We start from the raw sequence: 27996 nt of genomic DNA, 5'->3' as shown, positions 1-27996 counted from the left end.
TACTCACATGTAGGCAGGCGACAGGGGTGAGGACCTGGATGTCTTAAGAACTGGCACTGGGAATTTCCAGCTGACGGGAGAACCGCTTTTCCATTTCAACGGCATGTTGTTGTCACCGGTATGGTGCTACGGCAGCACCGGCAGCAAAGACCATTTCCGTGAAAAGACTCCCAGTGCGGTCTTCCATCCCACTCTGCCCACACCATTGAAAGGGGGGGGGGGGAGGGAAGAGAGCGGCGGCGGCACCAGCAGCTGCGGAGGAACGCTGGCGAGGCGCTACAGTCAGGGTTGGGACTTTAGCGGCAGCACCGGGAAGCCAATGGACTGCGCTCGACGCGACTGCTTGCCCTGCTGCATTCACAGTTGTCTTGTGGTGGGAGGGGAGGGACGGAGGGGAGGAGAGGGGAGGGGGGGGGGAGCCCTGCCTTCTCATCACCCTTTCAGGATCTCTGAAAAGAATGTAGCTATGCAACAGTGCCACCTTTCTACAGAGCTACGGGTTACAGTTGGGAGCCAAAGTGAGAGAGCAGATAGTTTCTGAAGGTGCGAAGAATCTGGACCCTTTCACACTGCAAAAATGGAACTAAGAATAAGTCAAATGTTCTTAAAGTTTGTGTAGTTTTCATTGATTTGAGCAGGTAAAAAAGATGATCTGCCAATAGAATAAGATGTATGCACTTAAAATAGGAACAACTCATCTCCATCATCTTATTTCAAGTACAGGATGTCTAATTATCTTATTTTGGGGGTCAGAATACTTATTCCATTGGCAGATAATCTTATTTACCTGCTCAAATCAAGGACAAATACACTAACTTTAAGAACATTTTACTTATTTTTAGATCCGTTTTTGCAGTGCAGAACCCCTTTCTTCTACACGCTAGCTCAGGCCTCCACAAATCTTTTACATTGCAAAAACGGAACTAATAATAAGTAAAATGTTCTTAAAATTAGTGTAGTTTTCATTGATTTGAGCAGGTAAAAAAGATGATCTGCCAATAGAATAAGATTTTTGCGCTTAAAATAGGAACAACTCATCTCCATCATCTTATTTCAAGTGCAGTTTATCTAATTATCTTATTTTAGGGGTAAAAATACTCATTCCCTTGGCAGATAATTTACCTGCTCAAATCAAGGATAAATACACTAACTTTAAAGAACATTTGACTTATTTTTAGATCCGTTTTTGCAGTGCAGATCATTCCACTCCCATTGTACGACAACCTTTCTCTGTTGAACAGGTAGACCTTCTGTATGCACCGATTATTAACCCGTAAAAACCAGGCTAAAAACAACCCCTTCGGTTAGATAATGTCCGTAAACACCGTCCACGTCTGTAAATGATGTAGATTCTGCCATTTAGCGCATCGTGATCTGTACGTTTTCTGCTCCCCGATACGGTGCTTTCGCTGTTCAGAAAAACTATCGCTGTTAAGGTTTTTAAACTTTTTATACTTTGACTCAGAATGGCTTTCGTCTTTACTTTTCACGCCACGACTTTTTAACACCGCCATTCCCGTGGTTTCCTTTCTGTATCTGTATCTACAGTCCACATTTTTCATGGAAATATTTCAGAGTTTAAATCTCTAGAGAACACTGTTCATTGCAAAATAATAATAAAAAAAAACTGTGAATCTGACTATAACCTGCTGGCACATATTTCAATAGTGGGTAGGCATTAAATATGGAGAAAGGATAGACCAAACTAGAGCTGCAGGGGTTCAGGGAAATATTTAAATTGCTATAGTATTGCTATATCAATAAAATTTGCTATAATGATATCAAATTTAGTGATCTGTGGTAATATATTTTTGTGATGTTGCAGACGGTGACGTTGCATCGACGGCTACAGTTTCATTTATTGTGCAGCTCTAGGAAAAACAAAAGAAATGGAAGATAAGAAAAAAGAAGAGATGTTGGTCAAAAGGACACAAGGAAGAAAGTTGGAAACTACAGTAAACGAAGAACGGGAAAAGAAACTTGGAAGAAAGGACAGACACAAAGACGAGAGGAAAGAACATGAGAAAGGACAGAGGCGGGGAAGGACATGAGGAAGGAAACAAAGAGGGAAGTATACGAAGAAGTTAAGAATTAAGAGGAAAAGACAGACAGTGGGTTAGCAAATAGAAATATTTTTCCATATTCTTTTATTTTGCCATTTCTATTTAGGCCTGGAAAATGATCAAATTCCATTGCCAACTTTTCCAGATTGTGCAGGGAAGCCTGAGTCATAGTAAAAAGGGACGACGGTTTTAACATTTGATTATAAGCAGCTTCTGATCAGAAGCTGAACATCTTCTGTTAGACCTGACCTCAAGTTTACAAAACAGCACCCCAAAGATATCACAGGTCGTTATTGGGTTACCTATGTTAAAGTATACCCAAATTGACAAAAAAATAAATAAAAACTTATGATGCTTAAAAAGATTAATGTAGTAGATTTTTGTGTCACTTCTCCATCCATTGCCACCAGCCATCCAGATGGGGTAAAAAAAACAGAAGAAAAACGAAAGAAAAAGAGAAATGCACCTTTTGGCATGAGTCAAAAGACAAATGTTGCTGTTTGGGAATATTTATGTTCCCAAAAAACACCAATAGTTTCACTAGAGCACCAGGATTTTTGTACTACAGTCTGCAACCTATGAGTAGAAACAGTAAGCAATTGAAAGGCAAAACTAATTTAGCCGGTGTTTTGTTTTTACTTTTTTTTTTTGCTTAATTCTCTTTACTAAAAATAAATAGAAGTTATAAATAAATAACAGCTTATTTTTGTAACATTCCAGTTAGATTTCTGTTAATTTTCTATGCTAAACGCTTTTCTAGTCATACTGACCACTCAAAGTGCTTTACACTAGAGCCACATTCACCCACAGACGCACAGGTCGGTGGGGAACCTGAGGTTCAGTGCCTTGCCCAGAGGGAGGTCAACAAATGGCAGGAGGGAGCTGGATGTAGCCGGGGTTAGATCATCTCATACATTTTGTTCAAAAAGCTAGGTTACATATTATTTCTACCTAACCTAACGCTATCATACCATGAACTGCCCCCGTCTCCTCTTCCACTATGACGCCATTAAGCAATCAAAAGGTAAAGCCAACAATGCATCCAAAGTGTACCCCAAAACCCTAGATATGTACAAAACGTTGTAAAAACCCAGAATTTAAAAAGTTTTCAAGTAGTACAGTATGTCATAGAGGGCCGCTGGTTACGACGCAAGTCTGCGCTCCACTATTTTAGTCTCGGCACCTTCACACAGAAAGCGGCATGTGCACGCACAAGTCACTCCCAAATTTGGCACCAGTTGCTGGGAGATCCAGGAAGTATCCCCCCCCCACCCCCCCCTCCCTTTGCACACTTGAATGGAGGATGTTCCCCTCGAGCTCAGAGATGAAAGCACGAGCTGAACTTTTACAGACGAGGAAGAGGAAGAACCGTGCCACGGCAAAGGAGGCGCGAGTTCACAGAGACGGCAGAACTCATTTGGACCGCTTTGACTGTTTAAACCAGACCAGGGTGGGAAGCCAGTGACAGAAATGACACGCTGAACACAGAGGCATAACCCCAAAACATTTTAGGTGGAAAATAAATACTAATTAGAGCAGATGGTGTTCACAAAGCACTACTGTTAGAGATAATACAGTTTTAAATTGCCCCTGTGAGGACAGTCCTCACAGGGAGCGGTCATTTTCCTATTTAGAGTCAGACTATCATAGTAATTATTCATGGGGTGACGGAGACATCGTTGCTCATGTGGCTATGGTCGTCGCTATGCTGCGATTACAGCAGTGACAAATGAATCCATAATAGGGACGACGCCAACAACAAGGAGGTAAAATGTCCAGACTGAACTCGCTGCTTGCTGCAGCAACAACATTTCCAAACTGCGGCGAGACGTTTGCCACGTTCCACAAGAGTCAAGCAAGCTCTAATTAAGTGCGGTGTGGGCAACAACAGCGGTTTCGTTTAGATGCAGTTCAGAAATGTTGGAGCGCAGTTGCACGCGCCCAGACCACAACAAAGACGGTGAGTAAGAACACGAACCGCAGACTTCCTCAAGAGCTGCAGCCTGTGACTGGAGCACATAAGTTGACCTTTTGTACAGGGTTACGAATCAAAAGTTACCACAGTCAGGCAACTAGCGACAGCAAACTTTCAACTATCCTGCTTATGCACAGCTGTGAAAGGTATTTGAACCCTTACGGTTTTCTGGTTTCTGCTTTTCTGTCACACGTAGCGGTTTCAGAGAAACCACATTTTCTCCACAGAGACGTGGCCAGAGTACATACAAAGAGCAGCTTTCAAGTGATGATTTCATTTATTCACGTAGATGTGGAGGACATTTGTCCCACTCTTCCACATCGCTACAATACAGAGTTTTCATTCATGGGGTTATGCCATGGCATCCTAAACAGACTGAGATCTAAACTTTGACTAGGCCACTCTAAAACCTCCATTTTTGTTATGAGCAGCGCAGAGGTGGACTTGCTGGTCCTGCTCCATAAACCAGTGTGCTTAAAGCTTAAGGTCACAAACTGGTGCCTGAATATTCTCCTTCTGGGTTGCTGCTAGAGAGCAAAACTCACTCGCTCCATGAAAAATGGCAAGTCTTTTGCGTCCTGAGCCAGCAAAGAAGCACGGGATCGTCACACATCGGTATGATGGTCTTTCTCTGAAATGTGTTATCCCCAGATCCAACCAGACCGTTACTCAGAGCAGCCCGAGTGCATAATCAGTTAAATGACGTTTTCGTTTCATCTCCGTCTGCAACACACTAGTAGAAACTGAAAAATGGTGTTTCCCTGCCACGCCACTAGCAGGCGGTATGTTCTTGGAAACTCAACAACATTCACAAACACTCCCGGCTTAAAAAGGCATCACCACTTAATAAAATCAGAATGACAGGGACTCAGGGGACTCAGGGGACCCCCCCGTTTACGCCATCTTCACTCCTTTAACCGTTGCCTTTTCTTTTTATGTTTTTTTTTCCTGTTAAAATTAGGCTACAAACAATTGCCATTATTCTTCCTGGTCATCCATGTTTTACACAGAACTCTCGTTTGATCTTGAGAGGCTTCCCAAGATTTGCCGTCTGACATCTGAATGATCCTGAGTGAAATCTGTTTGTGTGGTGTGTTTGCAGTCCGACCGGACACCACACGCTGTACGAGCCAACCTGTTCTAGCTACGATTTTTTCAATCGTTTGGTGTCTCTCAGGCTTTGAAAAATCAGCAAACTATTTTTAAATCTGGCCGTGTGAACCAGCCTTTAAGAAACGAGGCACCATGCTGCTGTGCACGACTATGCATTGCTTCCATTCATTAAACAAAGTAAATGTTACAAACTTCCTCCAACTAAAGCAATTATAATTTTCTCAGAACGTTGCTGCTGGAATATAATCACTAGATGTGACTTTATAATTCTGATTGGAGCCCTCTCAGGTCTCAATCAGGGAAATCCTCGTAACGTTTGTCAAAGTCACACTTTCTTTTATCGTTTTTAATGACTTTAACTAAGCTGTAAGCTGTGACAGATTCATTGCCTATAGTTTTATTGCTGAAAATAACATCAGCATATATAGTTTGCATAAAGAGCGCCATTTTGGACCACATAATGGAAATACATGATGACGGCGATAAAATAGAAGGTTGCAGGAAAATCAATTCTGAAGAGGGAAAAAAAAAAAAAAAAAAAAAAAACTTTGTTTCAAAGATGAAATATGCTTTTATGACAAAGATTGGACAATTTTACCATAAACCAGTCACTTATAAGTTTAAGATCATTATGAGATTAAGTACCCTTTTTGAAATTGAGAAATGTCTAAACTAGGGCTGCACAATATATCGCAAGTTTATCATCATCACAATATCAGGTGCAATAAGCATTAGCTAAATATTTAAGCAACCTGCATTCAGGCTCTCAGAGCTCCTAATATGTTTGGTGACATTAGTTTAATGCAACATAAAAAGTTTGAGAAGGTAAAGAAGTGGTAAAGTTGACAAGAAACTATATCTAAGCTATTTCATTGCCAAAGTAACATAACGTCAAAGAGAGACAACCTTTTCTTTAAAACCTTGTGTTTGAGATGGAAATTATGAATGTTTTTCTTTTTTATTAGCTGAATACACACCATTTGCGGTCTGTGTTTGCTATAATCCTAAAGCAGAAAGACATTAACGCTTAAATGTTCATTTACTATCATTATTGCATATCGCAACTCTTCCTAATATGGTGCAGCCAAAGTCTGAACATTTAGGGTTGGACAAAGAACTTATTTTCTGTGGGTTTTTGGGCACTGAGATTAAGCAAAGTCATCTTTGGAGCCCTGTGGATTGTGACCTGTGAGGTAGGGTCTTAGTAGATTGGCTTCAGCCCCACAGAGTAGATCCTTTAAAGCTTTGTGTCTGAGACGTTTGGACAACGGCCAAATGTATTTATGTTTAATCATTTCATTCGTTAAAAAACACCTTTCTTTGCTGCTTTTAAAACGGGTCACGGAAGAATAACGCATGGCTTCACGGATGCAGCTTTAGGCGATCATAGACGGCAGAAACTAAAATAACTACATGAAACAATCCAGGCAGTTCTGTGTGGCGTTCCTCTAGCGTTCTTGCAACATGCATCAAACACTGCAACAGGCTTGTTCAAACGTTTCAGCTGTCGCGTCCCAAGTGAGTCAAAAACCATTTAAAAGGCTACAGTTACTACAGTGAAACTTTGACAACTTTAGCCAGCACTTAGCCCAGGTCTGTCAAGCATTAATGGCTTTCACTTAGCTGTTGTAATGAAAAAAAAAACTAAAAGGTCTTTCCAAAGAACTGGAGGTACTCCAGTAAGACTGAGGAGTAGCTCTCACTCCTGGTCAGTGTGCAGCGAGGTCTACTATTTTTTTTTTTCCTCCTCGAAGAGTAATCAGGGATTACCCAATTCAACTCATGTCATGTTAAAGCCAATCCCCATCTGAAAGCAGGCCTGTTGCTCGCCGGATTACATGAAGTCCGCTTTGTTATTCTGTGAAATTCTTTCTTTTATAGCAAAAAAACAAAAAAACAAAATCAAACAGAAAACAGTAATTTTATAATTAATTATGAAGATGGTCTACTAAACGTTGAAGTCAAAGAGTAAAACAACAATCTAAGAATCAAATATTTCACGATAGTTGCAAAGATTAAAAAAAAAAAAAAAAAAAAAAAAAAAAAAAAAAAAAGACAAAACGTGACATCACTTTACCTGTCATGTAGTCCGACAGGCATCGTCTCCCCTCTGTGTGCAGGGTGATCCATACCCTCCCCAAAAGCACACCTGGACAAAAAAAAATATGTAAGCACAGTTATTCAACCCGCAGAATTAAACCCATCTTTAAAACCTTAAATAAAATAAAAAATTAAAAAATAAAAAAAAATAAAAAAAACAAGCCAGTAGAGCAGCAGCTTCTTTCCTCTTGAACTGACCAGTTATTGCATCTTGACCCAATAACATACTGAACTAAATACCCCCATGTCTGTTTCTTCTGAGATTCACCTTAAATGGTTTTGGATGGTATATTTTCTTTATTTTGTGCAACATCTATGAAACAGGTGTTAAAAAGACTTTACAGTGCTTTTTATTCTGCTGTGTACAACGTGAGTAACCAGCAGCCGGAGCAAAGTTCTTTGTGTTATTTTTAAGTCGGATTAAACAAATCCATGTCAGGAACACGTGTTTTGGTAACTTGAGAGTCAAAGGGTCGCGCTTTTTTACTAAACTATCTATTTATAGGTGTTTTTTGTGCTGACCATGTAGTTGGAATCCTTTGAAAAATATATTCACGGTTCTTAAAGGTGTACACTCCACTGTTAAATATCAGTTTTTTTGTTTAGTAATTCTCAATTTCAGCATTCAAACTTTCTTGGTAGGAGTAGATCCATATACCACATTTTGACTTAGTAACATCTACAGACAATTCCATCTTTCGCCGAGGAGATGGTGTCTAGTATCACTTCCCTGGGGTATAAACCTTATGAGACTTAGACACAACCCCTTCTCCCACAGGATTTCTGATATTTTAACCATGTCTAAAAGTTTTCTGTTCAAGACAGCCCAGGACGTCAAAACAAAAAGTACGAATAAAACACGAGTCGCAACAATCAGAATACACATACAGTACATGAAAATAGAAAAGGAGAAAACAGTCAGAATAAAATTGACCAGATATAAAGCTGCCTTAAAAAAAAAAAAACATTAATATATTATCTAATCTAAAAAAAATAATAAAAAAATAAAATCAGTGTTCATCTTCTTGATGAAAAGCTTTTGAGGCATCATATTTCCAACTTGTTGCTATGTGTAGAACTAGGTTCATTTAAAGGTAAACAATTATCTAAAGGGATGATAACTAATCCAATTACATTTATTCCCACTTTAAAGCTAATTTTGTTTCGTCTTTTTCAAAGTGGCAAATCCATGGTCCTGTCCCTTTAAGTGATCTCACCTGGTTCTTGCTGTTCAAGTTTGATCCTTGTTATTATGACACACTGTTTTTAAGTTTGGTAAAGAAAAAGAAAAAACAACAACAGAGCGATGTCAACAGATCTCATTGGAATTGTGTTTTTTAAAACTTAAAACTGTTTTGTTTTTTTAAAAAGCTTCCCTCAGGCTGGGCGCGGACTTGTCTGCTAGCTAGCTTTAAAAGCTAAAAAAAAAAATGATGAAAACAATAAACGAAACTAGTCGGACAGAAGCGGCCGACGCTGTCAGAAGCCTTCGTTGGGTTTCTGGCCATGTTGTTGCCTTCTCAATGTCGGTCCAGTCTCCTCCTCTGGGATTCAGGCTCCAGCTAACTAGCTTAGCCGACACTAACGTTGGCGCTGGGGCTTAGCCGAAACAATCTCGGTAACAGACTCGCCCACGATATGGTTGTACGAGTTGGAAAAGGTTCTCCAAATGTGGCCGGGCTGGGTCGGTTGCTCTCCGGGTCCGTAGCTGACCGGTGTCCAGCCATAAGTTAGTTGGTTTAGTTAGTCTGGCTGGTTGATTGATATGCAACAGCCAGCAGATGCCTGTGCCCAACTGTCAGCTGGTGTGGGCTCAGTCAGACACGCAACGCACGGCATTCCCAACACTTCGTCCCGCTTTTTTCCCCCCACGCACTCCGCGAACTTTTCAGTAACATATTTCCATTACCTTTCGAAGCCAGATAACGTTACCAGCGTCCTTGTTTTCCTTCCCAAGCCCCTGAAATCCACTTACGAGGCTGGGGCCGCCCTCCTCCTCCCTAAAATCCAATGCCGTGGTGGTTTACTGCAGAGCTGGGAACAACGAAACTTCCCATTGGCTGAAGGCTCTGGCAATCTTCTGCCATTGGTTCAAAACTTCCGTTACTAAATAAAGTGGTTTTAGGAAGAGTCGGCATGCTGAGGCAGGCTGAACAGGCTGTACTGTGCTCTTTAAACGGGTAGCGAAACGACAATGAACCCTGCATAAATCTGCATATTAAAACGTTTCAGGTATTAAAAAAAAAAAAAAAACTCATACGTGTGTTACATACAAATAGTTCAAGAGAAACGAAAGAAACGATGAAGGAAAGTAATGTAAATGTGGTAGAGTATTACATCTGTGCCTTGTTCCTCATTACCCTACTACATAACACATAATGTGGTGTACAAAAGCAGAAGTAAAACCTTTTTTTTTTTTTTTTTTTTTGCAATAGAACTGCATATATCTTGATGAGTCTCAGAAGCTATTTGTGTTTGAATGTGGAAGTCAATTAAATCCAGTTCAGTAACACTTTACTAACATTGAAGTTAAATCATACTATATTGCCTAAAGTACTCTGGGACACTCACTTTCACACACATGCCATTCTCAAGCTGTAAGGTTTGATGCCCTATGCAGCTTTAACAGCTTAAATGCTTCTCTGAAGGCTTTCCACATTGCTGAGGTGTGTGTCTATGGAAAGGTGAGACAATTCTTCCAGAAACACATTTGTAAGGTTGGACACAGATGTTGGACAAGAAGGCCTGGCTTGATGTCAACGCTAACTCATCCCAGAGGTGTTTCTACTGTGTTGAGGTCAGGACTTTGTGTTGGCCGGTCAAGTTCTTCTGCATCGAGCTCGTTCATCTGTTTTTCGGGGCCTTTCTTTGTGTGCAGGTGCTACAGGTCACGTTGGAACAGGAAGGGGCCATCCCAACACTATTACCAAAAAGTTTCCCAAAATTTCTTGGTAGGCTGGAGCGTTAAAGATTTCCTTTCACCAGAACTAAAAAAAATAAATTAAATCTCAACTGTTGACGAGGCCTCTGACTAAAGAGAATTTATTGTTTAATTTCCAGTCACATGAAAAAGCTGCTCAAAGTTGTCAATTGTGTTAATCATTTTATGAAGCATTGTTCTTTAAATCCAAATCCAATTTATTTATAAAGCACTTTTAAAAAACAACAGATCATTGACCAAAATGCTGTACATATCAATAAATAATGACATTTTAAAAAAATAAAAATAAAACAGACATGAAAACAAAGTACACAGCTGATTAATGAGGGAAAAAAACAAATAATTCAAGCTCCGCTGAAGGCCAAGGAAAAAATCAAAACAATCAGCTACAGGCACTCCAGATCTATCCTCAGACCAGCATTGGCTTTCTATAACTGCTTGATGATTGTAGTTGAGACTGTACTGACCACAGCAGCCTCAACACTGAGATGTGTTTTTACTGTTCCTTCACCTCTACTTCCCCTACGATGGGAGTGGTGTTTGAGAAGTCTCTGCAGATGACAGGACGCTGGCTTCTTCCTGAAGTCAGAGGTTTACTCAGGAAAAGTAGGAGGTACCCACCCCTGAGGTGCTTTTGTGCTACTGACCTGGTTAGACACACAACACTGCAGCCTCAAAAACGCTGATGTGCTAGAATGTGAACCCTGAGCAGATAACACATATTTCATATCAGTTGTATTATTAAAACACACGAAGTCGCAAAAAATGATTGTGCTCGACACAAAATCATGTTTCATTCTAGAATCAAGAATGTTGTTCTTCAACATCAAGGAAATAAAAGACTGTTCAGAAAAAAAAAGCTGTTCAATGCCGAAGTCTACGCTTTAAAAGTATACATAAACAGGGACCTAGATAACGTGTGTCTTTATTGAAGATATGAGCCTTTCACTGTTTCAACTCTTGCATCACCCCAGTGCTTTAGTGTAGTCAACAAAACAAACTTATTGACCTTAAAACTATGAATGCATTGACTGAGCGTAATAAAGACACCTTAAATTTGGTGATAACATGTGAGCATCTTTACTACTAAATCAGTGATTTCAGTAAGGACCACACTGTTGAATGTTCTTGTGATCTGCAGGTAAATATATATTCCACTGTGTACAATGTCCCAAGTCCCGTGGATACGCCCAACTGTTGGAGATGTATCACGCTTGCTGGTAATTTTGTCTTGACAAAGAGGTAGACACAGTAATGATTCAAGATGCCAGTGGGAATGATGATATTAGTGAGGATGAAATAAGGCACAAAAGGAAAAGGCATGAAGCAGAAGTGGGCTACTTGGTTGAACAGAGGTTGCCACTGTTGCTTTACTGCAATACGTTCTCTGTTACCTTGCAGGAAGAGTTAGTCTTGCTAAAATTTTCCTAAGATATGAACATATTTGTAAATGGTTAGAAACAATGGATGAAGCAGAATTATTTTCTCACTTGAAAATGTAATAAAATGAGAAATCTCGGCATGGCTGGCGGCTGCTAGACCCAAAGTGATCTTCTGTAGTGTTTTTGTATCAGGTTTATGAAACTAAACTATTGTCCTGGGTAAATCAGACATGTTTTGTCATTTTATGCAAAGTTTCACCCGTTTGATTCAACAGTGGTCCGACATTTTCTCACTTATTGCTTCTAATAAATTACTATAGGTGTCGCTGGGAGGATGCTAAGAACATTTGCAATACCTTCAGAAAAATGATAAAACGCTTATAAGAAAATGCTTCACAGACTTGAGCCCTTATTAAATTCACTGATTAAATTCATTACTGTGTATGGCTATATAATCAGATGGACTGATAACTTAACATCCCTGAGAGTTGTGCTTTAAGCTCTGTACTGCAGATTGCATTCAACTAAGACTCTGAGTTTTAATCAATACTGACAATTAAAGATTCAATTATATGGTCCGGGACATATCCAACAGAGGGACTAATAAGAAAATAAACGGGACCCACATATTTATTGGGGTCCATATATGTGGGTTTCAACTGAAATAAGTTGTGATTTACAGTGACATGCACTGTCTTGGGTGCACCGCTAGGATAAGCAGCAGCAACCCCAGTCTCGTTATTATTGCAGGCAGAGTGCAATATAACATAGTAAACATATTCATTAAATATAATATATATATATATATATATATATATATATATATATATATATATATATATATATATATATATATATATATATATATATATATATATATTATAATACGATCAAATGTGTGCTAAATAAAAATAAAGGTTTCCCTGCTCTTTTATGTATAATATAATGTAATATAATATAATACGACCGAATGTGCGCTAAATAAAAATAAAGGTTCCCTGCTCTTTTATGTATAACATAATATAAAATAATATAAAATATAATATAATATAAAATAACATAAAATAATATATAATAATATAACATAATATAATAAAATATAATAATAAATAATATAATATAATATAATATAATATAATATGCCCTGCGACAGACTGGCGACCTGTCCAGGGTGTACCCCGCCTCTTGCCCAGTGAACGCTGGAGATAGGCACCAGCAACCCCCGCGACCCCATGAGGGATTAAGCGGTTCGGAAAATGGATGGATGGATGGATGGATAATATAATATAATAAATAATATAATATAATATAATATAATATAATATGCCCTGCGACAGACTGGCGACCTGTCCAGGGTGTACCCCGCCTCTTGCCCAGTGAACGCTGGAGATAGGCACCAGCAACCCCCGCGACCCCATGAGGGATTAAGCGGTTCGGAAAATGGATGGATGGATGGATGGATAATATAATATAATAAATATAATATAATATAATATAATATAATATAATATAATATAATATAATATAATATAATATAATAATATAATATAATATAATATAATATAATACGACCTAATGTGTGCTACATAAAAATAAAGGTTCCTTACTCTTTTATGTATAATATAATATAAAATTATATATAATATAATATAATATAATATAATATAATATAATATAATATAATATAATATAATATAATATAATATAATATAATATAATAAAGACAGCTGGAGATAGGCACCAGCACCCCTCGCGACCTCACAAGGGATAGACGTGTTAGAAAATGGATGGATAATATAATATAATATAATATAATATTTTAGAATTCAAACGTTTTTTCGTTACACTTACATAGTTTTTTGTTTTGTTCTTCCGCTGTTGCTTTCTCTTGCTGTTCCTCGTGGCCCCGCTAGAGGGCAGTGATGTCTCTAAACCACGTTGAAGTGTCTTGACAGCGGAGTAGAAGGAGCTGCGACCCGCCTATTGACCCACCCGTTTACGCTCCATGGATTCACCGTTAAAATATTGTTGTTTTAAGTTAACGGTTGGCTCGCGGCGTCGTTCACCGCGTCCTCGTGAGCTTTAACAGCTGTCCGAGAGCGACCCTGCGGCCGAGAGGTTCGCCTCCAACCTGTGATTTCATGCTCGGCGCTTTGCTGTGATTGGGACAGATTTAAAAACAGGCAGGAGGCTACGTTAGCATCGGGATACATTTAGCCTGTCAGCTGGTTAGCATATCCTAACACTATGGCGCTAGGTTAGCCGAGCGAGAGGCTGTTCCCCTTCCAAGCCTCGGCCGCAGTTACATTGCTAGTTTTAATAAAAGGCAGGACTTCAAAGAGAGAGCGCATGTGTGCAACGCCGCGGGAGTCTCCGGTTAAGCTTTGACACAGCTGTCTAGCGACTTAGTCGGACTAGCTGATGAGCTAGGCTGGCGTTAGCATGGCGTCGGATACAAGCGACAACGAAGAATTCTACGATGCTCCAGAGGACGTCAGCTTGACTCCAAAAGAGTAAGAAAACCATTTTTTAAAAATTATTTCCTCTTTGAATTCAGCGCACAGTTGCTCGTTTTTTTAACCGTGGGTCACATGCAAATACTCAGTGACAGCTCCTGTTTGCATATGCAAATAGCGCCGCTCAATTTACAACCTCTGTAACAGTTTCCAAAACATAAAAAAAAAACACACACACACACAGAAGCGGGTTTGAGTTTACATAACCGTTTTCCTCCCACATCTCCACCATACATGTTTTAGTTTAAACGTGTCGTACGCTGCTTGAGCTCAGCAGCTGGTAAATGTCAGAAGAGGGAGAGGCTCGGTCACGTGATCAGTCTGGGGGATCCGTCAGCCAGGAGGAGAAGGCTTGCTCTGCGAATTTCCACCTCCACACCCCAAAGGTTATCTGTCAGGAATGACCAGAAAAAAAACATCAGAGATACAGCCACCGGCGATGGCCTCCATGGTGTCTGGATCACTCCTTGTAACTCAACCCCCCCCCTACTTCCTATTTACTAAATATCAGCTAGAAGGGTTTAAAGTCATATTCACACCTTTACCGTAGAGCCCAGCTGGGAACAAAGTACTGCAGATCAGCTTTAAAGGGGCTCTTTTATGCAGTAATTATTAAAGAGAAACACGTTCTGTTTTAACATTCTTCTTATGTTTGCCTTTCACTGCACTTATCTCTGCAACCATCTTTTTTTTTATCGTTTCAGGTCGCCTGCAAAGTTTGTCATTCCTTCAGCTCAGGTATGTTTATTTGAACTCAAAATACTGCTGAAATGATGGCGATGCTCCTTTAAAGTCCTAAGCTTTTAGGACCCTGTCCTTATACAGCCACCAAGAGCTAAGATAAAAGGCAGAGGGTGGAGAAAAAAGATAAATAAAGGCTTCTCTGCTGCTTCCAGAGAAATTCAGGCTAAAAAAAAATGAGAAGATGTGGTCCATCAGAAGTTTGTTTTAACTCTCGCTTATTTGGGGCTGCTACTGCGTTGCTTCGTGTTTTATTACAACTACGCCTCCCTGGTTGATCACATGGCCTTATTGATTCCCCTCATGTCTATTTTCAGTTTTTAATGCCCTTTTATAGCACACTGCCAGGCCTGAGCAGCAGACGCCTAAAGAGGCAACCGCTGCTCCCCCTGTATCTGTGGGAAACCTTTGGACTATTGAGACAAAGCTTCATGTGTTGTTGTTTTTTTTGTTTTTTTAGTACTGTTGCCAGTCTTCCCAGGAGTGCATGTCCCTGCATGTTCCTCCTGAGGTCAAGTTGTGCAATGCTCTTGAGAACTCCACGTCGGAGTTGGCTAGCCTAGTTTCTGCTGGTTAGATGCTACCGTTTATTGCAGCACAGGTGGAGAAAGAAGGAGCGGCTGCTGCAGGTGCAGAATCGTAGCCAGATGAACTCTTTTTCTATAAAACAACGTCTTTTAGACAGATGCGGCCGACGTGGAGATCGTCTGCCTTTGATACTGAGCAAAGGGTTTGGTGAAAAGCCGACTTGACATATCGGGATGAAGTCATCCAAGACGATTTGGGCTTGGTTAGCTCCGTCCGTGCAGAGAGGAAGTGAACAGGTGGATCTGAGCCCGAATTGGGTCCAGAAGCGGCGACTCGCGATCCTCCAAGTTTAAAAACTAATGTTTTGTACGCTTAAGACCTGCTGCATGAACCTGGAGGTTTTTCTGCAGGATGCTTCGAACAGGGTGTCCTCCCCTGTTTCCACGATTTTATGAAATGTTGTGTTAAGAAACTGCTGCCGATGACTTTAATCTTTTCAGTTGTTTTTATAAGTAATTCCATCAGTCAGTAACAGGTACTTGGAAGCAGTTGTATTTGAACTTAGCAAACATTATATAAGGATTAAGAGGATTTGAGCCATTGTAATTCCTTTTCTGTTGGATGCAGATGTAGGTCTGTCAAGGAACTAGCAGCACTTTTCTGTGTGTTTTTATATTTTTGAGGATATAAAGAAATTTGGATTTGGCAGCTGGGACCTCGGAGAATCAGTCCTGATTGTTGGCTTTTTTTAAATTAAGTTTTTTATTTTAAAAAGTGCAACATAAAAGAATCAAACATTGCACTGCAAAAACTGATGTAAAAATAAGTAAAATGTTCTTAAAATTAGTGTTTTTGTCCTAGATCTGAGCTGGGAAATAAGACTATTTGCCAATGGAATGAGTATTTTGACCCCTAAAATAAGATAATTAGACATACTGCACTTGAAATAAGATGATGGAGATAAATTGTTCCCATTTTAAGTGCAAAAATCTTATTCTATTGGCAGATCATCTTATTTACCTGCTCAAATCAAGGAAAAAGACACACATTTTAAGAAAATGTTACGTACTTTTAGTTCCGTTTTTGCAGTGTGGCCCCTCTACATTAAAAAAGCTGTGGGTTTTATTCTAATGAATGGCAAGCTTTAGCAAACAGAAACCCCCAACTTTAAAATCATTAAGATGTTCTAAATGTCCTCTCCAACTTAAACATCGCTTTTTATTTCTCGTTTTTTAAGGAGACACCAGAAGCTTCAGTGAATGCTGTGGAAAACGTAAGCTGCGCCACGTCGGAAACTCAGCAGGATGATCCTCTGCAGGTAAAAGAAAAAAAAACAAAGCAGGGCTCTGTTATGGTTTGGTTTGACAACTAGTATTTGTAGTCCTGTTTAAACCAACTCCTGTCTTCTGCTGCCAGATCATCGATAGCATCATTGAGGAGAGTCAGAAGGGATGTGCTGCTGATGTCTGTGAGGTGGCTGAGCTGCTCGATCAGCTCCAGGTCGATGCGGGCTCAGAGCCCAAGGAGGAGCGGGACGCCGAGGAGGTTCCCATGGAGACGACGGTCCTGGTTGTTGCGCCTGAACTGGTCGAGGGGTCGGAGGAGCAGCAGAGAAGCGGAACCCCAAACGGAGAGGTCCCTCTAGCCGATCCCGAACCCCCGAACCCGCCGGGACCGTCGGCGGAGTCACAAGACCGAGTGCAGCCGCCGGACCTCACCAGCACCATCGCCCACAGCCAGGCCGACGGCGCTGCTGTGGTGACGGAAGGCGAGACGGAGCAGAGACCGGCGGACATCTTGGACCAGGTTCCCTTAACAGACAGGCCGGTTAAAGCGGACTCGCCGGGGCCTTTAAAGCCCCCCCGGCAATTCACGGTGGAGCCCGACATCGTCGCCAGCACAAAGAAGCCTCCGCCGACGCGGCCGCCGCCTCCCGGCGCCGCTCCCCCGCCGAGACCCCCGCCGCCGTCTTGCCGCAGCTTGCCATCCAGGATGTCTCAGGAATGCGTGAGGCCAAGTGGACTGGGAGGTGAGAGAACATGGGAGGGTTCCTCAACAATTAAGACTAAATCCCCCCCATCCTTCAACCCCAACAATAATGTAGAAGCAGTTTTAAAGTGTTTACAATAGAACCGCATGTAAATCCTTAGAGCAGGGGCTGTTTTATATGGACACAGGGTCTAAAGCTTCTGGTTTGTTTGAACAAGTCAAAGAATGAGCAAATTATTAACAGGAGAGCAGGAAACTTTATTCCAGTGCCTGAAAACATTGGTGAAAAGTTTGAGGCGTGGAAAGTTTGCAAACACTCACACATCCCCTCCCCCCTCAGATTATCTTCGTGTTTTTAACTCATCTCAAACGTTTGCACACCCCTGGTAAAATGCCAGGTTTTTCGGGGGATAGAAAGTCACAACATGGTGAATCATTTCAAGACCTTTTCCACTTTAATGTAACATTTCTACGACACAGGTCAGCTGAAAAACACCTGCATTATTTAACCATATCTCCTCCACAGTAATTGAAAACAAAAGGTGGAAACGGGTCAAAAACAACATATATATATATATATATATATATATATATATATATATATATATATATATATATATATATATATATATATATATATATATATATATATATATATATATATATATATATATATATATATAGCATTGTCCATGGCTTTGCAGCAATCCCTCATACTGAGCAAGCATGAAGCGACAGTGGGAAGAAAAACCCCATTAACGGGAAGGAAAACCTCCAGCAGAACCGGGCTCAGTATGAACGGTCATCTGCCTCGACCGACTGGGGTTACAGAAGACAGAGCAGAGACACAACAAGAGAGACAAAAAAGCACAGAAGCTCACATTGATCCAGTAATCTGTTCTACATTAGATGGTAATAGCGGGTGACATGTCTTCTCTGGATGATGTCACAGTTAACAGAACGCCAGACCAGGTGTACCTACTATGAAGAGAAAAGAGAGAGAAATCAGTGGAGTGAGAAAAATAGACCCTGATGTCCTCCAGCAGCCTAAGCCTATAGCAGCATAACTATAGAGGTAGCTCAGGGTAACATGAGCCACTCTAACTATAAGCTTTGTCAAAAAGGAAAGTTTTAAGATTAGTCTTAAAAGTAGACAGGGTGTCTGCTCTATATTATGCTCTAGTTACTTTTTTGTCCCCCCCAGATGGAACTGAGAATTTTACCAAGGTGGATAAAGAAATGATAAACGGTTACAAATATCTCTCTGTCAGCTCAAAACCTTCAGGTATGTGTTCGCTGGAGACGAGTTTAGTTTTCCGCCACACTGTGAATTTAGACAAAAGCCAAAACCAATATTATGATTCATGAGAGCAAAATGCACTCTCAGACAGACCCAGACGGAGTCCAGAACTACATCCGACAGTCTGAGGGGTCTCCTGCAGACGGCGGCGGTGTCCTCAGTGTCTGATTTTTACCAAGGTAGAGAGGACAAACATCCTTAAAGATCTAGCATGCTGGTCACCTAAAGTTAAATTCAAAGAAGTATTAGTTTAAGGGTGTGCATACTCGTGCAACCAGGTAATCAGATTATTTTATTTTATTTTTTTTCCTTCCAACAGATTCTATATATAGGTGGGAAAGGTTCAGATTTATTCACACCACAACAAAATGGGATTTTAACAGGGTGTGTACACTTCTGACAGCCGCTGTATCTAAAAGTAATCTAATAAATGAAAATAAAAATAGTTCTCAAAGATATTAAATGCGTTCCTCACCCTCAGGGGCTTGAGAATGGAGCTCGTCTACGGTTCGGTTCTGGTAGAACAGCAGACGAGCTTGACGGCACGCCTTCACGTTGACGACACGTCACAGCGCACCGTTTCAGTTTCCCCTCGGGGAAATGAATAAAACGTGTTGTTACGTTGTGGCGTTTCGTTTTGAATCTCGTCCGTCATCCTGTTGGAAAACAAAAACACCAGCACTGGTTTCTGAGAACGTGTCTTGCCTGTGTGATTTGGCCAGTGTCTGCGTTGAGCGCGGTGAGCTGCGACTCTCTGGAGCCCTCCGGCCTGATGTCGCCTTCCAGCACAGTGAGGTGTCTCACTAAAGATCTGCAGCATTCCCTGGACCTGGCCAGCGCCACCAGCGGAGACAAGGTGGTGACGGCACAGGTCAGTGAGCCTGGTGACTGGGCTGGTTTTTTTTAAATAGTTTTTCTCTATTCATGCTTGTATTTACTGCACAACATTATCTAAGGTGGAGAAATTCGCTTCTCTAATGCACCATTCCTTCTTTTTTTTCTCTTTTCATTTGTTTGATTTGTAGGAAAATGAGGATGAACAGGCGTCATCTCAGAGCGGAGGACAAACCCCCGGCCCTCAGCGTCCACGTTCCAACTCTGGCCGAGAGCTGACCGATGAAGTAAGAGTCGCTCTGTGTGCGCCTGCTTTCGGTTTGTGGCGGGTGGTAGTGAAGCGAGGCGTTAGGGCTGGACAATAATTCAGTAACGATATGTATCGATCGATAGACGTATGTCGATGATAGGAAAAAAAGGTTAATAAAACATACAATAGAATAACTGTTTTGCTTCCTTTTGCATTCTAGCCTATCATGTAGGTTAATATTACAGTCGTAATATTAACCTACCTCCCAACCAATCACAAACGCAGACAAAAGAAGCTCCGTCACCAAGCTCCGCCCCCTTTAAAGAGTTCAGAGAGCCCGTGTTCTTTTTTCTTTTTTTTTTTAAACTTAGTTTTGGTAAAAAGTTGGTTGAATAATAGGTTGAGTTTGAATTCAGTGTTTGTTAGTACTGTATCTAAAAATAGGTCGCTAAACAACAGCATAAAATGACCAGGGCTGCACTTACAATACATGTTTTGAATTTGTTGATAATTATTGATATCGATCAATACGATTTCTATTTTATCTATATGCTTTTTTTTTCTTTTTTTTATATCGTCCAGCCCTATGAGGCGTCACTAATTTTAACGTTTTCTGGGATGGTTGTCCTAAAAACAATTTTTTTTTTCTCCTGCCGATAATAATCAAAAGGGAATTTATAGCTAGAATGGAATAGAAAAAAGCACAATTAACACATTTACAATGCATTGCAAAACTATTTATACCACCTGGAAGTTTTTCTCATTTTATCACATTCCATTTACTAATTTTAGTGTTTAAATTGGATTTTATGTGATGGAGCGATACAAAGCGGTGCATAAAAAAGGGAAAGTGCGCTGTGTTCAGCCTCCTTTACGCTGATACCTTTAAATAAAGTCCAGTGCCACCAGCTACCTTCAGAAGTTACTCATTACAAATGGCGTCCGCATCACAAACATCTTCATAAAGACGGATCAACACACCTGAAAGAAAGTGACCTTTAAGCAGAGGTGGGTAATAAAACAAGATGCTCTGTTGAAACCATCTTTTCAGTTTTTGCCATCACTGCCATCTACCTAAACCGACAGGCTGAGGAGAATACAGAGCGTGAATGAGGGAAAAACAGCCCAGAGGTCCACTGTAACTCTGGGGGAGCTGCAGAGAGCCTCAGCTCAGGAGGGAGAATCTGTTGGCTGGCCAACTATTAGTGTTACGCTGTTCAGCAGAGACAGGGAAGCTGGTCAGGGCTATTGCCAGATGGATGGAGGTGTATACAGGCCGCTCACTGGCAGAAAACCTGTTAGAGGCTGATAAAGAGCTTAGCCTGGGATGGAGGTTCACCTTCCCTAAATAAAGAGCCAGAGCTACTGAGGGTCAGAGCATGTTAGCATAGATTAGCTTATAGAGACACACAGCAAAGGTTTTGCAGCTGTAAGTGTTGTGAAATATGGGTCAACAACACAATTAAGTAGGGATGAGTACAAATGACTGGCACACTTTTCAGGGTTCCTTTTTTAATAATGAAAATCATGTAGATTTTTTATTTTTTTTTACGTTAACCTTCTTGTTTCATCGCACTGTTTTGCGCTCTTAAAGTCTCTCTCTGCTCGTCTTTTTGTTGGCTGGCCGGCATTACAAATGAGGAACAAGAAATCACGCCCCTGCTCTGAAAGTGTGACTTTAATTTTCCCCACACTTATCAAAGCGTGCGGTCTGGGTTTGCCTGTGTGACACGAGGAAACGCCCGTCCTCAGAGTTTAAGTGACAGACCACAGTCGACACCGCGGGATTCACAACTGTTCAGCGACGAACCGCTGTCTATCGAGAGCAGAGCTCCAGTTATAAGCCGCTAACGTTTTTATTGAATAATAAGTTTGTCCTGAATATTTTTTTACACAAATAGAGCTCCACATTCACAGCCAGAGTCTATTTTGCCATTAAAAAGCGACTTCCATGTGGCGTTTTTCTTCAGGAAATCCTGGCCAGCGTGATGATCAAGAACCTAGACACTGGAGAAGAGATTCCCTTGATTCAAGCGGAGGAGAAACTTCCTACAGGGATCAACCCGCTAACGCTGCACATCATGAGGAGGACCAAGGAGTACATAACGTGAGGCAAAGAAAAAAAAAAAAAGTCTATTAACTCTGGTTAAAACTCTAACCAACCCTAAAGGAAGCCTCCATGTTTCCTCCCTCCTCTCCTGCCAGTAATGATGCGGCTCAGTCGGACGACGACGAAAAGTCTCAGGCGCCGCTGTCCGACGTGGATGGAGGAAAACTCAAGCAGAGAACGTAATCCTGCTGATTTTTGATTGATTGATTGATTTATTTATTTTTTCTGTTTTTCATCCGATGGTCTGATCCAAAATGTATAATTGTGTGTTTTCATCCAGGACCCAGTTAAAAAAATTCCTGGGCAAGTCGGTGAAGAAAGCCAAGCACCTCGCCGAGGAATACGGGGAGAAGGCGGTCAATAAAGTGAAAAGTGTGCGCGATGAAGGTACGGTTAGCAGGTTCATGCTAGAACAGCTAGTCAGGATCTGGATTGTTTACATTGAGCTCCAGTGCCTTGTGATAGAGATCATACTCCCAGTATTATTTTTTGCTTAAATTCTCAAAATTCTTACTTTATTTATTTGAGATATATATATATATATATATATATATATATATATATATATATATATATATATATATATATATATATATATATATATATATATATATATATATATATATATATATATATATAATTTTTGTATTACCTTCAATTATCTACTCTTGCTAGATTGGTGTCAAATGTTCTTGGGATGGGGGGTTAAAATATAAATATGAGTATCATGTCTATTGTAATTGAAATTATATAATGTATCACTGATGCTCCATTAAAAAAGTATATATAAAAAAAATTCTCAAAATTCGACCCCAAATTTCAGTTTTATCAGGGTTTCATGTGATCAGCCCACATGGAGGAGTGCATGTTGGGAACTTCCCTGACGAATGAGACACAGACACCATAGAAAGTGTTAAATTACGTCAGTTTTAGCCGTGCAGACGGATGTAAGGTAAATATTGTGGTGCTCTCTCTGCAGTGTTCCACACGGATCAGGACGATCCTTCATCCAGCGACGACGAGGGCATGCCGTACACCAGGCCGGCCAAGTTCAAGGCAGCTCACAGCTTCAAGGGCCCCTTCGACTTTGACCAGATTAAGGTTGTGCAGGACCTGAGCGGAGAGCACACGGTGAGACTCTCATATTTATCCCTAAATCAGGGCTCGCTGCCGGTGTTTTTTTTTTTTTAACTTCCACGTCTTTTCCTTAAGGGAGCGGTTTGGACGATGAAGTTCTCTCACTGTGGGAGACTGCTGGCGACTGCGGGCCAGGATAACATCGTTCGCATCTGGGTCCTCAAGAGTGCCTTCGACTACTTCAATAATATGAGGTTGAAGTACAACACTGAAGGTACGTTTGTTTTCAGCTTGGATTGTATGTTCGGTGCCGATTTGGACGTACGGCACAATGACGGAGGCTCATCCTCGACGTTCTGGTCCTCCAGGTCGGGTTTCTCCTTCTCCTTCTCAGGAAAGCTTGTGCTCGTCGAAATCCGACACAGACCAAGGGGTGAGTTCAGCAGCACTTCACGAGGCGATGCTTTCTGATGATCTGTTGTTTTGGCCACAGCTTTTAGTGATTAACTTTGGATACAGAGCGGCTTCCTACAAGGATATATTGCTTAATGGTTTGCCTGCGTTTTAGGCAAGTTGTGCCCCGGAGGACCCAGACACAGAAGACAGAAATGCTCCTTTCCGTCAGGTCCCCTTCTGCAAGTACAAGGGCCACACAGCTGATCTGCTGGACCTGTCCTGGTCAAAGGTACTGACGTTGGTCACCATGATAACACACGTTTGCTCCTGCCTTTGCATTTTTTTCTCTAACTCGACTTATTCTGTTTGTCCAGAACTTTTTCCTGCTCTCATCTTCCATGGATAAAACGGTTCGATTGTGGCACATATCCAGGCGAGAGTGCCTCTGCTGCTTCCAGCACATCGACTTCGTCACAGCCATCGCTTTCCACCCCAGAGTAAGCTGGATCACCACGCGTTTTCCCCGGCACCGATCGCACGTGTATTATTATAGCGCTAGTGAGAGGTTCATGGATGTCATAATCATTTTAGGCTTTAAACGATGCATTTGAACTGTTTTTATCCGGGTCAAATACTATACTATTAAGTCATTCAGCAAGTTTCGTGAAAACAGTGTTTTCTTTTATCTGAATCAGCTTTATTAGCCAGGTTTGTGAACACAAACAAGGATTTTGACTTTGGTTTCACTTTGCTGCAGTGTCCGATATTAACTTCCTGATTCACCGGCCAAGCTGGCTGGTAGATACTGAACTTGTCAAGCATATTTTTGCCGGCCAAAATAAATAATTGTGACTGACTCCTGCTAAATGTCTCCACATAATCCCGCTACGTAATTAGCCTGGGCTAAACGCTAGCTGTTAGCTAACGAACATGGAGTAGTTGCTGTGGTTCTCGTGTTTGTGTACGTGTACGGTTGCCATCATACGAGCTGACAGCAGAGGAACATAAGGAGGCATCCACCCAAATGACTGAAAAACAAGACTTATTTTGTGCAAACATTTACTCGCTATGTGGCAACTAGCCCTCGGAAAATTACTCGCATTTGGCGTCTGGCGAGTGTTAATTTTAGACCCTGCTTGGCTCTTAATGTACGGCCTTTTTATATCTTAAACAAGTAGTGGTGTTTATCAGCGGGACAGCCTGGGGGAAGCAACAATCTCTGTGGCGGCTGGTTTTTCACAAAAAAAAAAGTCTAAACAGTTTGTGCAGGATGTGTGTGGCCTGCAGACATGCTAGCTGCCATCTTCCTGCCCCTAGACCTGTAGAGAAGCACTTTAGCCATCAACAAGCCTCTGACATAATCCTGGCTGGTTAGTTTAACTCTCGTCTTTGTGGGATTTCTCAAGAAGACTTTCTCTCTCTACGTTTTCAAAAAGGATTGAGGCGCAAACGTAAATCCAAACCAGTTTTATTGCATGTTACCATTATTGCTCGTTAAATCACCCCCAGTTTCAACCATCTCACCCAAACCATCACCCACAACCAAAAGAGCTTTGGTTAGGATGCTCAGGAACTACCAAGTGTACAACTGAACTTAAAATGGTTGGTTTTACATCGCCACAGGCTCAGAGGGAGTCTGCTCAACTTAAATTAGCAGCTGTGTTGGGAGAAAACAAAGATTTGGCCACTATGGGTAGAATGTTTGGATGCGTCAAAGAGAGCTATTAAAACGTAAGAACACCGTGCCTGCTGCCTAGCATGGTGGCAGCAGCATTATGTTGATGCTCAGCATGTTAGCAGTGGAACAGGGGAATTACACAAAGTGTATAAAATAATGAAAATGGGAACCCGATCTATAAATTAATCATCTCCTCCTGACATCAAATGGGTTGTCCTCCAAGGTAATGACCCTAACCTGTTTTAGACTAGATAAAGCAGGTTTAATATTGACCCTGTGTAGATTAGAGGAAATCCACAACTCGTGTCTGCTTGTCTTTTCTTTTTAAACATTAGTTGTTTGATGTATTGTCTTTCCAAAATGAGTTTTAGGGAAAAAGAACTGTTCGTGTGTCCAGATTTAACATACATTTAATCCCACGAGTGAATCCATGCGGCGCCGTGTTTTCCAGTTTTACAGCAGCAGGTGCGTTTGTTCCTTTGTCTTTTGCAGGACGACCGATACTTTTTAAGCGGTTCCCTGGACGGCAAACTACGACTTTGGAACATTCCAGACAAGAAGGTGGCTCTGTGGAACGAGGTGGACGGCCAGACGCGACTCATCACCGCCGCCAACTTCTGCCAGAACGGGAAATACGCGGTCATCGGCACCTACGACGGACGCTGCATCTTTTACGACACAGAGGTGTGCTGTTGTTTTTTTTTTTATACCCTGGAGATAGCCTCAGTCGTCATTGTGCTGATGCGGCTCTCCTCTTTATTCACCAGCGACTGAAATACCACACTCAAATTCACGTGAGATCCACCAGAGGAAGGAACAAAGTAGGCCGGAAAATTACGGGCATCGAGCCTCTGCCTGGAGAGAACAAGGTAATGTCTTCCTCCGTCAGCATGTCGGATAACCTCGCAGGGAGGCTTGCTAAGTGTCCGACTTTATCCGCTCCGCTAGATTTTGGTTACCTCAAACGATTCCCGCATTCGCCTTTATGACCTGCGGGACCTCTCTCTGTCCATGAAGTACAAGGGCTACGTCAACAGCAGCAGCCAGATTAAAGCCAGCTTCAGGTGAGAGACGCTCCCATCACTTCGACCCAATCAGAAATCTGCTGCGTCTACATTTACGAAGAGAAAATGATTTAGTTTTGACACTTTTTTTTTTTTTTTTTTCCCCCAGTGTCCTGTCTAGCAATATGGCAATAGGAATTGATGTCTCAATGCCAGATAGAGCTCGACAGATTTTGCTTTTACAAGTGGAGCAAATGGCTTTCGCCATAGTGCTCCACTTGATTTATGCTTGTAAATAGCTTTATTATGATTCCTGCAAGGAGAATTTCAAATTATATTATAAAAAAATTATTATATTAATTATTTCTGACACTTTTTAACGCAAAGGGTTCATAGGATGTTTTAATGGCGTGGCTGCAACACAACGCAGGGGGGTGGGGGGGGGGTGGAGAATAATTGTTTCTTGACTTTTCCTTTTCCATTGTCTAAATGTTGAATCGCCACCCTTCATTTCCTCCTCTCCTCCATTTGCTTCCTTCCCCACTTCCATTTAGTTTTTCCTGTACCTTTTTTTTACTCTTGAATGTTTCCCTATTGTCATTCATTTCTTTTACCTTTATTTCTTTTACCTTTATTTCTGTTCTGCCTTTTATTGCTGTTTTCTTATTAATTTTTCCATCTTCCCTTCGTTTATTCCTTTTACCGTTTGTCGGTTCCTTCCTTGCTTCTGTATATAGAGTCAGAGCTCTTGAATTATCTGTAGTAAAACTATGAATAATCTATGAATGTGTACTTTAGTAACGGGACCAATAGACTGAGGTGATTAGTAATTTCAATCTAGAAAAATCTGGAATTTGGACCATTTTTGTGAATCATTTTATACATTTCATTCAAAGCGTGATGTTTCTGTCTTACAGCCATGACTACTCCTTTATAGTCAGCGGCTCAGAGGATAAATACGTGTACATCTGGAGCACTTACCATGATCTGAGCAAATTCACATCTGTACGACGAGACCGCAATGACTTCTGGGAAGGAATTAAAGGTAGCCACTGTGCTGCATTGACTGTTATAAATATCCTGCAGCTCGTTTCTAAAATGGTTTGGTTTTGTCCTCCAGCACACAACGCGGTGGTCACCTCAGCCATATTTGCGCCACATCCAGATCTCATCGTTCCTCAAGAAACGTCGGCAGAGAAACCGGAGGCAGACCGCAAGAGCCTGGATTCCACAGACTCGGAGACGATACCATCAGGTTTGTCCCCCCCCCCCCCCCTTCGTTTCAGTCATTAAAGGTTTGCCTCAGAGCGACGACCGGCTTTTCAGTGCTGCGGATTGTTGGCTTTCTTTGCAGGGGCCCTGAAAACGGACCACACCGAGGTTCTGCTCTCTGCCGACTTCACCGGAGCGATTAAGGTTTTCATCAACGTCAAAAAGTACTGAGCACTTGACCTGTACTGAGCGGGCCTGGTCAGCTCTAAAGATGGAGGACGGCGGTGAGGAGACGGCGTTCCTTTACCTGCCTGATGGTTGTTTCCTCCGACAATGTGTGGAGAAAGACTGTACAAAACGGGCAAGGCGAGGTTCCTTGTCATAGTTCTATTTTTTATCTTTCATACCAGATAACTGAACGGTTTGGCACTCAGATGTTGAAGCAGGAACTGAATCTGCACCAACATCTTACTAGCTGTATGGCCATTATGAGCACCTTCCTTGGTTTTCACATTTCAGACAAAGATTTTCGTCCAAGAAAAGCAGAACACTTTCAGATTCGAATGTTTTCACAAAAGCACCGTCATTGTTTTCCAGCTCTGGCTCCTGTTTTTTTTTTTTTTTTAAATAAATCATTTCAGTGGATTCACAGTACAGCAGGCGTGTTTGCAGCTACTAACCTGAACTGGGTGTCCTGAACGTTTCCTAAAACATTTGTTTCTGAGAAATTCCTGTCCCACAGAAGCACATTTCACGACGGCACTGTAAACCCGCGTTTCAGATTGCT

At 41.3% G+C, this 27996-nt stretch overlaps 2 protein-coding genes across 7 annotated transcripts in view; one reads left to right on the top strand and one right to left on the bottom strand.

Annotated features, from left to right (window-relative positions):
- Nucleotides 1-9274, bottom strand: part of klhl13 (kelch-like family member 13) — a 50335-nt gene extending 41061 nt beyond the window's left edge. For 2 of the 6 annotated variants that reach the window (XM_036143196.1, XM_036143198.1), the window contains exons 1-2: nt 9161-9274; nt 7229-7300 (exon numbers count right to left, since the gene is read on the bottom strand). In XM_036143196.1, coding sequence (XP_035999089.1) covers nt 7229-7281 — 53 coding nt within the window. In that variant the 5' untranslated portion in view covers nt 7282-7300; nt 9161-9274. Of the gene's footprint in view, nt 1-7; nt 368-7228; nt 7301-8468; nt 8492-9160 lie in introns of those variants that run through there. The other 4 variants (XM_036143199.1, XM_036143195.1, XM_036143200.1 and 1 more) reach the window with 4 other exon arrangements.
- Nucleotides 9275-13515: 4241 nt separating this feature from the next.
- On the top strand, nt 13516-27831 carry wdr44 (WD repeat domain 44). The gene is made up of 20 exons (XM_036143193.1): nt 13516-14087; nt 14795-14828; nt 16597-16677; nt 16776-17388; nt 19371-19519; nt 19674-19769; nt 21703-21839; nt 21938-22021; nt 22123-22229; nt 22822-22973; nt 23055-23193; nt 23288-23352; nt 23488-23604; nt 23690-23812; nt 25486-25677; nt 25761-25862; nt 25942-26057; nt 26915-27042; nt 27118-27252; nt 27352-27831. Exons 1-20 carry the CDS (start codon nt 14017-14019, stop codon nt 27438-27440), a joined length of 2730 nt encoding a protein of 909 aa, XP_035999086.1. The 5' UTR covers nt 13516-14016; the 3' UTR covers nt 27441-27831.
- Nucleotides 27832-27996: the final 165 nt, after the last annotated feature.

This window comes from Fundulus heteroclitus, chromosome 11 (genome assembly GCF_011125445.2).
Source record: "Fundulus heteroclitus isolate FHET01 chromosome 11, MU-UCD_Fhet_4.1, whole genome shotgun sequence".
Classification (NCBI taxonomy): Eukaryota; Metazoa; Chordata; class Actinopteri; order Cyprinodontiformes; family Fundulidae; genus Fundulus; species Fundulus heteroclitus.
The sequence above is the reverse complement of the archived record's forward strand: the minus strand, read 5'-3'. Positions and strand labels throughout refer to the sequence as shown.

Coding starts and splice junctions, on each gene's coding strand:
- wdr44 (XM_036143193.1), top strand. CDS start 14,017: ATGGCGTCGGATACAAGCGACAACGAAGAATTCTACGATGCTCCAGAG. Junction 26,058..26,914: donor CAGATTAAAGCCAGCTTCAG/GTGAGAGACGCT, acceptor TCTGTCTTACAG/CCATGACTACTCCTTTATAG. Junction 27,043..27,117: donor CTTCTGGGAAGGAATTAAAG/GTAGCCACTGTG, acceptor TTTGTCCTCCAG/CACACAACGCGGTGGTCACC.